At 37.7% G+C, this 13,830-nt stretch overlaps 1 protein-coding gene across 1 annotated transcript in view; it reads right to left on the reverse strand.

Annotated features, from left to right (window-relative positions):
* Window positions 1–13,830, reverse strand: part of Tc2n (tandem C2 domains, nuclear) — a 52,876-nt gene that overhangs the window by 25,123 nt on the left and 13,923 nt on the right. The window contains exons 4-7 of the mRNA XM_060388057.1: window positions 7,779–7,946; window positions 4,677–4,768; window positions 3,095–3,170; window positions 2,266–2,366 (exon numbers count right to left, since the gene is read on the reverse strand). Coding sequence (XP_060244040.1) covers window positions 2,266–2,366; window positions 3,095–3,170; window positions 4,677–4,768; window positions 7,779–7,946 — 437 coding nt within the window. The remainder of the gene's footprint in view (window positions 1–2,265; window positions 2,367–3,094; window positions 3,171–4,676; window positions 4,769–7,778; window positions 7,947–13,830) is intronic.

A 13,830-nucleotide genomic window follows, 5' to 3' on the forward strand; every position in this document is an offset into this window, starting at 1 on the left:
GTGATTAAAGGTATGTGCCGCCCTGCCCTACTGAGTTAATAATTTTTAAACAAATTTTAGAATGCTAAGATTTCATATTTTACCCACACTAATATTTTGACATTATTCTAGAATCCTATCAGTTTCCTTCATGCCATTTTCATATATATTTTGTCTTAGTTGATCACTCTTCCTCTGCTACTCTCCTTGACATGCCTTATCCTCTTCTAGCTTTCAAGTAACATATATTCCATTATCACCCCTAACTCCCTTCCTTAAAACTCTTTCCCACATCAATGAAAAAAAGAAGCCATTAAATCCATCCCCCTTGAATAGCCTTGAACGCATTGTTACAGGAGACAACTTCCTGTACCAATAGCACATGCACTAAGAGCAACAATTAAAAAATGGGACCTCCTAAAACTAAAAAATCTTCTTTAAGGCAAAGGACACCATCAATAGGACAAAACAGTAGCCTACAGATTGAGAAAAGATCTTCACCATCCCAACATCTGATAGAGAGTTAATATCCAAAATATGTAAAGAACTCAAAAATTAGACACCAACAAACCAGATAACCCAATTAAAAAATGGGGTACAGAACTAAACTGAGAATTCTCAACAAAGGAATCTCTAATGGCTGGAAAGCACTCATCCTTTGTCATCAGGGAAATGCAAATCAGAATGACCCTGAAATTCCATTGTACACCCATCAGAATGGCTAAGATCAAAAACTCCAGTGACAGTACATGCTGGTGAGGATGTGGAGCAAGGGGAAGACTCCTCCACTACTGGTGGGAGTGCAAACTTGCACAACCATTTTGGAAATCAATCTGGAGCTTTCTCAGAACACTGGGAATAGCTCTACCTCAAGACCCAGCTATATCATTCCTGGGCATATACACAAAATATTCTTCATCAAACCACAAGGATATTTGCTCTACTATGTTCATAGAAGCTTTATTTGTAATCGCTAGAAACTAGAAACAACCCAGATGTCCCTCAACTAAAGAGGGATAAAGAAAATGTGGGAAATATATCAGGGCACAGGGGCCCTCTATGAGACTGTTTCTCCAACCAAGTACCATGTATGGATACAACCTATAACTCCTGCTCAGATGTAGCCCATGGCAGCTCAGTATCTAAGTGTGTTCCCTAGTAAGGGGAACAGGAACTATTTCTGACATGAACTCAATGACTGGCTCCTTTACCTCCTCCAACACCCCGAGGCTAGGAACAGCCTTGCTAGGCCACAGAGGAGGACATTGATAGATACCTGATAAGCTAGGGTCAAATGGAAGGGAAGGAAGACCTCCCCTAGCAGTGGACTTGGAAAGGGACAGGGAATAAATGAGGGAGGAAGGGTGGGATTGGGAGGGAATGAGGGAGGGGGCCATGGCTGGGATACAAAGTAAATAACCTGTGATTATGCTATATTATATGTCTAATATCTACTTATAAGTGAGTTTATACCATGTGTGTCTCTCTGCTCCTGGGTTCCCTCACTCAGGATGAACTTTTCTAGTTCTCACCATTTGTCTGCACATTTTGTGATTTCCTTGTTTTTAATTCTGAGTAGCATTCCATTGTGCAAATGTACCACACTTTCTGGATCCATTCCTCTGTTGAGGGACATCTAAGTTGTTCTGGATTCTGGCTATTACAAATACAGCTGCTATGAACATGGTTGAGCAAATGTTCTTGTTGTATACTTGAACATATTTTGAATACATGCCTAGGAGTAGTATAGCCGGACCTTGAGGTAGCACTATTCCTGATTTTCTGAGAAAGCGCCAGATTGATTTCCAAAGTGGTTGTACAAGTTTACATACCTACCGGCAATGGAGGAGTGTTCCCCTTTCTCCACATCCTCTCCAGCATGTGCAGAGAATTCTCAATAGAGGAATACTGAATGGCAGAGAAACACTTAAAGAAATGCTCAATGTCCTTAGTCATCAGGGAATTGCAACTCAAAACGACCCTGAGATTTCACCTTTCACCCACCAGAATGGCTAAGATCAAAAACTCAAGTGGCAATACTGGACATTCTTTAAGAATTGATTACCTTTTTGTATCTCTTATATCAAGAGCTGTCTGTTCAGTTCTTAGCTCATTTACTGTTTGGCAGTTTGGGGTTTCTGGTATTTATGTTTTCGGTTCTTTACATATTCTAGATATTAACTCCTTGTCTAAAGTATAACTGGCAAAGATTCTTCCCCATTTTGTAGGCTGTCTATTAACTCTGTTGATAGTTCCCTTTGCTGTTCAGAAACCGCACTAATTTACCTGTAAAACTGTGATCCAGATCTGCTCTGCTGAAGAATTATAAAACAACTTCACATTCAATCTCCCCAAGTCTCTTTCATCTCCTGATAGCGTAATTGTATCTGAATTATAAAGGACAAAGAATTAAAACTACATGCAATCTTTTTAATACAATTAATCTTTGAAATAAACCAATTTTAAAGCACAAACAAAATAAGCGTGTTTTGGACTTTTGAGATAGCATCTTACTCTGTAGCCCTGGCTTTCCTGTAACTCACTCTGTAGTGGCTGGTCTTGAAATCACAGAGATCCACCTGCCTTGCCTTCCAAGTGCTGGGATTAAAGACATATGCCACCATGCCAGGCAAAAATACATTGAATATATATATATATATATATATATTGAATATATATATACATATGTTGAATATATATATTCAATGTAATTTGATAAAATCACATTTTTGTGTTTTTTAGTAAAGTCCTAAACATAAGATACAATAAAAATGCACAAAGTTTAGGAATTTAACAAAATTGCAGAGTGGGAAATTAAGTTAAAACTCTTCAAAAACCACTTATAAGGTCTATGTGCTTCTGAACATTCATTAATTCATATCCTTCAAATAAAAAGTACAAGCTATGTAACAGTTTATTTAAAAAATATTCATTCCTGCTTGAACACTGAGCCATGGGTTATGTGATCTGAGTTAGTTATAATACTGTTAACAGAAATGCACTATTATACAATGAATAGAATATGTTTTTTCTTTATCCAATTATAACACTGTCAAGATATCACTAAGTAGAAATAATCTGCTTAACAGTATAAACAGGATACTGTATTCCTTACCCAGGCTTCTGTTACTACCCTGAGAATTCTTCCTTGAAGAAGAACTACTAGGCACACTGGAGAGTGAGTCATGTCTCTGCAACAACAACAACCACAACAAAATGCTTCAGTCAGAAACTACATATCAAACTTTAAAAACTTTCATTCCCCAATAAACCCTGAATCAAACTCCATCATAATCACTAGCAGTGTTACTGGTCAGAATTTCCCACTTTTGTAGGAGAGGGAAGAAACTCTCTAACACATATTGAGAAATACCTCAGTAGGTAACATTGGAAAGCCTTTAGTATTTTTGTTTTGTTATTAATTTTCATATTGCCTACATTGCTGAATATGTCCAGTAACCTATCAAAGCATAAAACAGTATTATCAAAACATAATCCATCTAGACCAGGAACATCCGAATCATGCAAACTTCATTACAAATAAAAATTTTAAACTCCCCCTCTCCATCCTGCAGAGACTGATGCACCAACCAAGAACCATGCATAGAGAGGACCTAGACCCCCTGCACAGATGTATCTGATTGGCAGCTCAGTCTCCACGAAGGTTCCTGAGTAAGGGGTACATGGGCTGCCTCTGTCATGAACTTGACTGCCTGCTCTTTGATCACTTCCCCCTGGTGATGCGGCCTTCCCAGGCCACAGAGGAAGAGGATCCAGGCAGTCCTGACGAAACTTGATAAGCTAGGCTCAGATGGAAGGGAGGAGAACTCCTACTTTCAGTGGACTAGAAGAAAGGGATAGAAAGGAAGAGAGAGGGAGTGTGGGACTGGAAAGAGATGAGGGAGGGGGCTTCAATCAGGATATATAATGAATAAATTGTGAAAAAAAAATAAATTTTAAAAAATTCAAAGCCTACCATGGGACTACTGAATCAAAACTTCTAGGGGTGAATGAAGCCTTGACAGTTTGTATTTAACAAAGTCATCAAGCAACTCAGATATGTGTTCAATAACTACTATTATAAAGCATTAAGTATTTTTAAATAAATGATAATATTTTTAAGACTGAGAATATATACACATTTATAAAATATATCTTCCATACTAACAAAAAAGATAAAGACGTACATGGATATATATAAAATGATGCTCAGGGTGCTTTTACTTTCACTCACAAGAAGACAGATGACTTGACTTTAAACTTTTCTCATCTCTATCACTATTTCTCTTTTTTACATTTTTGTGTATTTAAACTGTCAAAGGATACTATATTAGTCATATTGAAAAATTAAAGTCTTACACCTCAATAGAAACACTAATTCTTAGTAACTGCCTGGTTATGTTCAATAAGCAAAGTTAAATAAGTACTTTTAACTATTTGATTACAGATACCAATTGGTTCAAGATGCTTCATTGCATATCAATTAAGAGATATAAAACTATGTAAAATGAAAGAAATTTAATGCCTTTTATTAATCACTGAAACTTTCCCAAAATAATATAGGAAAGGCCAAGTTTTTATTCTTCAGATGTTGTAAAACACATAGCCACAGACATACATGTGATTCCTAATGCAATTCACATAGTTCTGGTTTTTTTGTTTAAAAAAGTTCACATATGATTAAGTTATTATTATACCTGAATGAATCGCTGAGGTGATGTTGTAAGATCAAGCATAGATTTGCTTAACCCAGGTGAACCAGGAAGTTTACTGGTCCTTAAATCACAAACTACAAAGAGATGAGAGAAAAGGTGGATTTTTTAGTAATAAAAATGAAACAGTAACATTCCACATAATTGTCATAAACTAAATCTATAGGAATTCATCATGTATATCATATATATGCAAATTTACATAAAAAGAAATTCTGCTCAATTGATTATCTTTTTTAGGTGTATAGATTTCATTATGTTTATCATATCTTATAGGTCTATATAAGTGAGTATATCCCATGTTTGTCTTTCTCCTTCTGGGATATTTCACTCAGAATGATCTTTTCTAGATCCCACCATTTGCCTGCAAATTTCATGATTTCCTCCTTTTTGATTGCTGAGTAGTATTCCATTGTATAAAAATACCACAATTTCTGTACCCATTCCACCGTTGATGGACATCTGGGTTGACATGGGGTAAGATGATCAATCCTCGTTTAGAAAGACAGATGGGATGTGCATTGAACGTATGACAGGAGTCTACTGAGCGCATCTGAAAGACTCTAACTAGCAGTGTTTTCAAAGCAAAGACTCATGACCAAACCTTTGGCAGAGTACAGGGAATCATAAGAAAGAAGGGGAGTTAGTCTGATGGGGAAAGGATAGGAGCTCCACAAGGACCAAATATATCTGGGCACAGGGTCTTTTATGAGACTGACATTCAACCAAGGACCATGTATGGATATAACCTAGAACCTCCACTCAGATGTAGCCTGTGGTAGCTCAGTAACCAATTGGTTTCCCAAAGTGAGGGGAACAGGGACTATTTCTAACAGGAACTCGATGACTGGCTCTTTGGTCTCCCCACCCCCGAAGGAAGGAGCAGTCCTGTTAGGCCACAGAGGAGGGCTTTGCAGCCAGTCCTGAAGATACCTGATAAAACAGGATCAGATGAATGGGGAGGAGGTCCCCCCCATCAGTGGACTTGGAAAGGGGCACGGTGGAGATGAGGGAGGGAGGGAGGGAGGGACTGGGAGGGAATGAGGGATCGGGACACGGCTGGGATACAGAGTTAATAAAATGTAACTGATAAAAAAAAATAAAATAAAATAAAAAGAAATTCTGATAAAATCTTAAAAAGTTCAATTATTTTAAACTTTAAGGCAGAAGTCTATAGCACTCAAATAATATATTTTCATATCCACATCAAATATTAAGCATGGTTTTGCTTATATTCCCCAATCCTTCATCCAGAAAAAAATAATTTAATAGGATGTAAGTACTCCTTGATAAATGTAATTCGACTACTATTTAATGAGCACATATAACATGATAACATTTCAGTCTTGAATCCCATGTGCTCTTGTATTTCTAGTTCTTTTCCCAAATTGTAAGATCTTTTTGCTCAGATGTGGCTGATTAGTAACTCAGTCTCTGAGTGAGGGGAGCAGGGACTGCCTCTATTATGAACTCAGTTGACTGCTCTCTGATCACTCGCCCCTGATGATGAGGCCTTGCCAGGCCATGGAGGAAAAGAATCCAAACAGTCTTGAAGAGATTTAACAAGCTAAGGGCAGGTAGCAATAGTGGAGAACTCCCTCTTTCAGTGGATTAGGGGAAGGGAAGAGAGGGAGATGGAGGGAGGGTGGGACTGGAAGAGTTGAGGGAGGGTGCTTCAATGAGGATATATAATGAATAAATTGTGAAAAAAAATAATAATTAAATTAAAAAAAAGAAATTCTTTACACTAAGTGTGTATTCTAGCACAGTGTTACAACAGGCCTTTACAAAAATTTTTTTTTAATTTTTCAGTGATGTTGATTCATGCATGCATATAGACCCATGAAACCTAAAAACCTGAGAATTTTATGTATCTGAGATAATATCAAACTAAAAAATTCTAGTTAGTTCCAATTTTTTGTATGTACCTCCAATCGTGAATTCTTAAATTCAGCTAGATGATTAGAACACGAAAAGAAAATATTGGATCTGCCTGGGCCACATGGGCCACAGACAGCAAATCCAGCAGAGGTGAGCTGTATGCAAGCACTAAGCCTCATTGCCCACCATCCTAAGGAGGCCTGTGGGCACCCCACCACACACACACACACACACCAGCAGCAGCATTCAGCTGCCCTCTCCACCTACTCCTGACCTGCCAGGCCCACCTGAAACACAAACAGCAGACCCAGCAGGTAAGCTGTACACAGGCTCTGACTCCCATTGTCTGCCATCCTGAGGAAGCCTGTAGGTCCCCTACCTCCAAGCAAAGTTCACCTTAGAGCTCTCTCAGCTTACTTCAGAACTGCCTGACCATCAGAGACAACCAGATGGCTAGAGGCCAGTGTTAGAACACAAGCAACAAAACCCAGGGCCATATGACACCACTGGAAATCAACTATTCTACCTCAGTAAGCCCTGGAGATACTATTACACCTGAAGAGCAAGAAAACAATATAAAATCCGAGGTTATAAAAATGACAGATCACCTCCCCCTGATCCACCTCCTCCCATATCTGTGAACTTGGGGAGGGGCATGAGAGGAGATGAGGGAGAAAGGGTAGGATTGGGAGGGGACAAGACAGGGGGCTACAACTGGGATACAAAGTGAATAAATTGTAATTGACAGCAACAGATCCAAAAAGTCTGGGCACAGGGGTCTTTTCTGAAACAGATACTCCAGCCAAGGACCACTCATGGAGATGGCCTGGAACCCCTGCATAGAGGTAGCCTATGGTAGTTAAGTATCCAAGTGGCCTCCATAGTAATGGGGACAGGGACTGTCTCTGACAGGAACTGATTGGCCTGCTCTTTGATCACCTGCCCCTGAGGGGGGAGCAGCTTTGCCAAGCCACAGAAGAAGACAATGTAGCCACTCCTGATGAGACCTGATAGACTAGGATCAGAGGGAAGAAGAGGAGGACCTCCCTTATCAGTGGCGTGGGAGAGGGACACGGGTGGGGAAGAGGGAGGGTGGGGTTGGGAGCGGAGAAGGGAGGGAGGCACAGGGGGGATACAAAGTGAATAAACTGTAATTAATAAAAATAAAATAATATAAAAAAAGAAAATACACAAATGTCTTCTTACCAGATCCATATAATTTTTTTGTTTCAAAATGAAGTGGAAAACGTCTACTTAAATCAGGTGAAAAGTGTTGATACATATAACACGGGTTATATACATCATAGCTGGATCCACTGTAGGATGAACTGCAAAGTTCTGCTTTTTGATCTCCAAAAGATGCTCTGGCAGATCCTGAAAGTAATTGTTTCTATAAGCCAATAGCTGATACAGTGAAGGAACAGGTTAAAAATACTTTGTCTCAAATGATATAAAAACATATGCCTCAACCATTACACATTTATAGAATTCTAACTGAATGGTACATTTAAAGAATAAGCCAGGAATCCTGCTCTTAAGACAGCCTGGCAAACTTTTAGCATTTTTTATAGCCCTATTGACAATTCTAAAATTCATGACCTGAATTTCCTCTTATGTTTTTACTTACATGTATAACATCTTTTAAATAATATAATTTTAGATACATTTTAAGCCATTTAAAAATTGACCACATACAGGCTGGAGAGATGACTCAGAGGTTAAGAGAAATGGCTGTTCTTCCAAAGGTCCTGACTTCAATTCCCAGCAACCACATGGTGGCTCATAACCATCTGTTAATGAGAGCTGGTGTCTTCTTCTGGCATGTGGACATGCCAGAATACTGTATAAATAATAAATACTGCATAAATAATACAGAATACTATATAAATAATAAATAAATCATTTCTTAAAAATTGACCATGTACAATAAGATTCACTAAGCAGATATTTTATTTGAAAGGACTCAAATAAAAAAGCACTTTTTAACCACAGTTCAATTAAGTTGGAAAATAACAACAAAATAAACTAAAATATTTACAGAAATAAGTAAGAACCACCAGAAAGATGCCATCCAGGAACTAATGAGAGAAGATACAGAGTCCTACAACTAAACAGTAGGTGGAGCTTGGAGATCCCTGCAGAGAAATAGGGAGGACCAATCAAAGGAACCAGAGGGGTCAGGAACACCACAGGAACACAACACACAGAATCAACTGACTGAATCATCACCGGGGCTCACATAGATCAGGGAGCCTGTGGAGATCTGACCAAAGTCTTCGCATATATAGTATGGCTGAGTAGCTTGGTGTTCTGGGATTCCTAACAGTGGGAGCAGGGGCCATCTCTGACTCTTTTGCCTGTTTGTGGGCTCCTGTTCCACCTACTGGGTTGCCCCACCCAGCCTTGGTGTATTGTATATGCCTGGTCTTATTGTAGCTTGTTGTGCTGTGTTTGGTTCATGTCCATTGGAGGTCTGCTCTTTTCTGAGGACAGATTTGGGGTGGATCTGGGGGAGAGGGGAAGTGGGAGAGAGAAACTGGGAAGGGGGGAAGGAAACTGTAGTCAGAATGTAATATATGAGAGAATAAAAATAAAAATACTAAGAACCAAGAGTATATCTTAATATAACCTTAAGAAGAAAATCAAGGACTGGAGGGATGATAAGCAAGCTATAATCTGTATAAACCACAGAGGTTAGGTAGACAGTAAGGGACTAGGCAGGAGGGATACATCTCTTAGGACAGGAAAATAAAATAGTTATGGATAGATGAGGGGGGCTGGAATGGGAGGATCAAATAAGGAGAGAAGAGGGGATAAGGGAGGGAAAACAGGAAAGGAATACAGCTATATCTAAAGGCCATTTGAGAGAGCATATAGAAACCTAAACCAGTAAAAGCTTACTAAAACGTATACATATATAAAGGTGATCTAAATGAAATTGCCAAATAATGGGGGAGGCAGAACCCCAGCTGGACATTTCTTGTCACCAAATGAGGCTTCTAGTAACAGGAATGGGTTACATCTAATCAAGTTGTTGGCCATGGAACCCCTAAGCAACCCAGGCCATTGCCAAGGCTATTGGTTGCTCTCCACAAACTGATGGTAAGGACCTATTGCTGAAGACAACACCTACACAACTCATTGAACATGGCAAAATCAAGCTGGTACCTATATAGAACCTTTACTCCTGGAAACTAGTATTCACGGTAACTGGAAAGTACTCTGCATGCTACCAAAGGAGAAAGATAAACACAACCCAGTTACAAACCCTGCAAACTACAATGATGACCAGTTTTGTAGCAAGATATGCTGGCGCAATAGTGGTACAAAGCCCGTGGCAGTAATCAACCAATGTGATGTGATATAAGGACCACTCCATGAGATGGAACCCATCTCTGACACTGCGTGTATGGTCAAGAACCTAGGACTAGATAGGTCAGGGACCTAGGTGACAACACAACATTACTTCTCTGTTAAGGAACATAGCAATAAAATGACTCCTAATAACATTCTGCTATGTTCATAAATCAGTGCCTTGCTGAAAGCTTCTTCTTGCATCAGGTGGAAAAAATAAATACCTAAACCTACAGCCAGATAATGTGCAGAGAATGAGAGATTTTTTGAACACTCAGCCCTGAATGGGATGTCTCTATCAAATCCCTCCTCTCAGAGTTTAGGGAACTCTGCAGAAGAGTCAAAAAGAGTTTAAAAACCAGAGGAAATGGAGGACACCAAGAAAACAAGGCCTTCTAAACAGAGCATGATCAATGCACGTATGAACAAAGATGGTGACATCAAGCACGGGACCTCTGCAGGTTTGCACCAGAGTCCTCATCCCTAACCCAAAAGCTATCTCCAATTGATAACCACTTGCAAATGAAGAATTAGTTTTCTCCAAGAGAATCTCACTGAAAGAAAAATACTCTTTTTTTTTTTTTTAGTATTTATTTATTTATTTATTTATTTATTCACTTTGAATCCCAACATACTCTTAAGAGTAGGACCCATGTCCAACATCAGATAGCCAACACAAATGAACCCGATGATAACTTTAGAGGTTCTTTCTCTCATAATGTTATGTCAGGGCATTTTATTTAGTTTACCTTAGAGGTCCTTTGAATACATATACTGGCTTCCAGTTTTATGTTTTCATGGGATTCCTGTGTTTGCAAACATATGTGCCTCTGTGTCTATATGTATTTGTGGTACTTTTCCTTTGGCTCTTTTTCTTCTGTTTGTTTTATCTTATTCTGATTTGTTTGTTTTTGTTTTATCTTATTTTACTTTCTTTTCTTATTATTCATTAGATGCCTGTTTGTTTTGTAAGGAGAGACAAAAAGGATATAAAAACAAAAGCAGGGAAGAACTGAGAGGAATTTGGGGAGAGGGGAAGATGTAATTAAAAATATAGTCTATGAAAAAAAATTTCAATAAAATAAAAATAAAACAAATAAAAGGACAGAAAATGGGGAGACAAACATTTAAAAACGTGCATAAGTATTAAAAAAACAAAAATTATGATAATAGCAATTGTGATACTGACTACCCTCAGAAAATAAGAAGTAAGCTTCCTAGTAGTTCTCTATTTTCCTTACTTGGCTGGTGTCTGCATATGTGCTGCTTTACTTTTTAATACATCACTGAACTTTACATTTCTCTTTGTGCATTTTTCTCCATATGTAAGGTATCTTACTATTTGAAAAGGCTAAGGCACTTTAAATTTTTCTTTCAGGTTTAATAATCATACAGCATAAGCTAAGGTTTTCCAAAGGTTTAAGTTATGATGCTAAGGCAGTAAAGTCCTTCCCTTACAAGCACGAGGATCTGAGTTTATTTCTCAGAGCCCATCAAAGATGCTGGGCATAGATATGCATGTTATAAACCCAGTGCTAGGAGAGCATAATGGCCATCCTATCTAGCCTAATTGGTAAGCTTTATGGACAGATCCTCTCTCGATGGAGGTAGGTGATGTTTCTGAAAGTGTCATACAGGTTGTCTTCAGATCTCTGTGCATGCATGCAGCCATATACATGAATATATTTTTTCAGTTCAAGGGCTGAGGAAATAGCTTAGTCAGGAAGTGCCTGCCTTCCATACAGGAGGGCCTGAATCTAGATCTTCAGCACATAAAAGCCAAGTATGCTGACACTTGTCTATAACCCTATCTCTGAAAGGACAGAATCAGGAAGATTCTCAGAGCCCGCTGGCCAGCCAATGCAGCCAAGTGGTGTGCTCTGGGCTCAGGGAAAGACAAAGTCTCAAAAATAGAATGGAGTGCAATAGCAGAAGACAAGCAGTGTCAACCTCTGACCTCCACAAGTATGTGCACATGTATGCACACATATACACAAATACACATTCACACACATATTATACACACAAACACACAAAAAAATCATTTAAAATGTTTCAATTGTCATCTTTGATTCTCTGTCCTATTTAAAATTGTACCTACAGCATAAACTGGTATTTTCTGAATTAAGTTAAATGATAAAATAAATGATTTACACTGAGTTCAGAAAAGAAAAATAAGATATGAAATATGAGATGATACTTTACCTTCACTCTGGTTCAGTTAACATTGCATAAAGCAATTACAGTACAGAGCAGGGAGATTCTGAAGAGTTGTCATCTCTGAGCACTATTATTTATATTCTTTATAAACTAACACTTAAATCATTTAGCACATAAACAAAATGTTACTTTAAGTCTTAGTTTATGACAAGAAAAGTTATTAATGACTCTAAGAGCATTATTTACTCTTTTATTATTGTATAATATATTTTTAAATTATATATAAATTAAGTTATATAATATGTAAATAAAGTACATTTATTTGTTATAAGTAACATGAAAATTTGTTTATATAACTGTCATATTTAAATATATTATTATAATATGTAAAGTTATTTTTATTATTACTGAAGATCTTCAATACCAACAAAGACGGCCCCTTACTTTTATAAGCTATTCCTAAAAATGTAAGATACTGAAATTCTCATTTCAGGGAACAGGACAGGAACATTCCATAGAGGGCCTCTGAAAGACTCTACCCATGAGCATATTGAAGCAGATGCTGAGATTCATAGCCAAACTTTGGGCAGAGTGCAGGAAATCTTATGGAAGAAAAAGATAGAAAGATCTGGAGAGGATAGAAGTGCCACAAGGAGACCAACAGCTCAGTCTTACAGAGACTGATGAATCAACCAAGAACCATGAATGGAAAGAAGCTAGACCTCCTGTTCAGATGTAGCCCATGGGCAGCTGTCTCCATGTAGGTTTCCTAGTAAGGGGAGCAGGTGCTGTCTCTGACATGGACTCGGTGGCTGCCTCTTTTAATCACCTCCCCCTGGCAAGGTGGCTTTACTAAGCCACAGAGAAAGAGGATCCAGACAGTCCTGATGAGACCTGATAAGCTAGGGTCAGATAGTAGGAGAGAAGGACCTCAGTGGACTAGGGGAGAGGCATAGGTAGGGAGGGGGCTATAGCCAGGATACAAAATGAATAAATTATAATAAATAATAATAAAGAAAAAAGTTTTAAAACAGTCCCATATATCCATAAAACAATTATCAAAAGTTCAAAATGTATATAATCAGAATTCCAAAAGAAAAAGGAAAAGACAAAACAACAAAAAAGAATATGTGGACAAGTAATATATATCTTGACATGGGTTTGAACTATACTATTATATGTATTTGTCAATATTAAACAAACAACAGATTTCAAACTCAACAAATACACAAAAAATTCAAAAGCAGTTTTAGAAAGTACACTGTTCATAAGATTTGTGTTAAAATACAATTGTAAATAGATCAGTAAACCTCAGTAAATGTGTAAGTATTTAGATACCTGTAAGTATTTAGAAGGAATATATTGATGGCTTCAATTTATTCTTAAATGTTTTACCTATTCACTGCCAAAAAAAGAGGGTTAATGTTGAATAGAAGGATGGAGTCATATAAATAATGATTAAAAAACAAAAGCACGGTAAAATGTTAATGGGACAATTTAAGTGTTAGCCATGAAAGTATTACTGTTAAATTCCTTCAGCTCCTTTATATGCTTGAAAATTTTTCTAATAAAAACTTTGAGGGGAAAAAGCTATTGTGACTGGCAGCATTTTAATGAACTAAGACAGTTTTTTAAATAATAGCTATGTGTTGTTTCATTTTACTTTACTAATTAACCTCCACAATGTGAGCCAAATTTCAGGCAATGAATCTACCTTATTCATGTACTTACTCAGTTTGAAAAG

Source organism: Meriones unguiculatus, chromosome 7 (genome assembly GCF_030254825.1).
Source record: "Meriones unguiculatus strain TT.TT164.6M chromosome 7, Bangor_MerUng_6.1, whole genome shotgun sequence".
Classification (NCBI taxonomy): Eukaryota; Metazoa; Chordata; class Mammalia; order Rodentia; family Muridae; genus Meriones; species Meriones unguiculatus.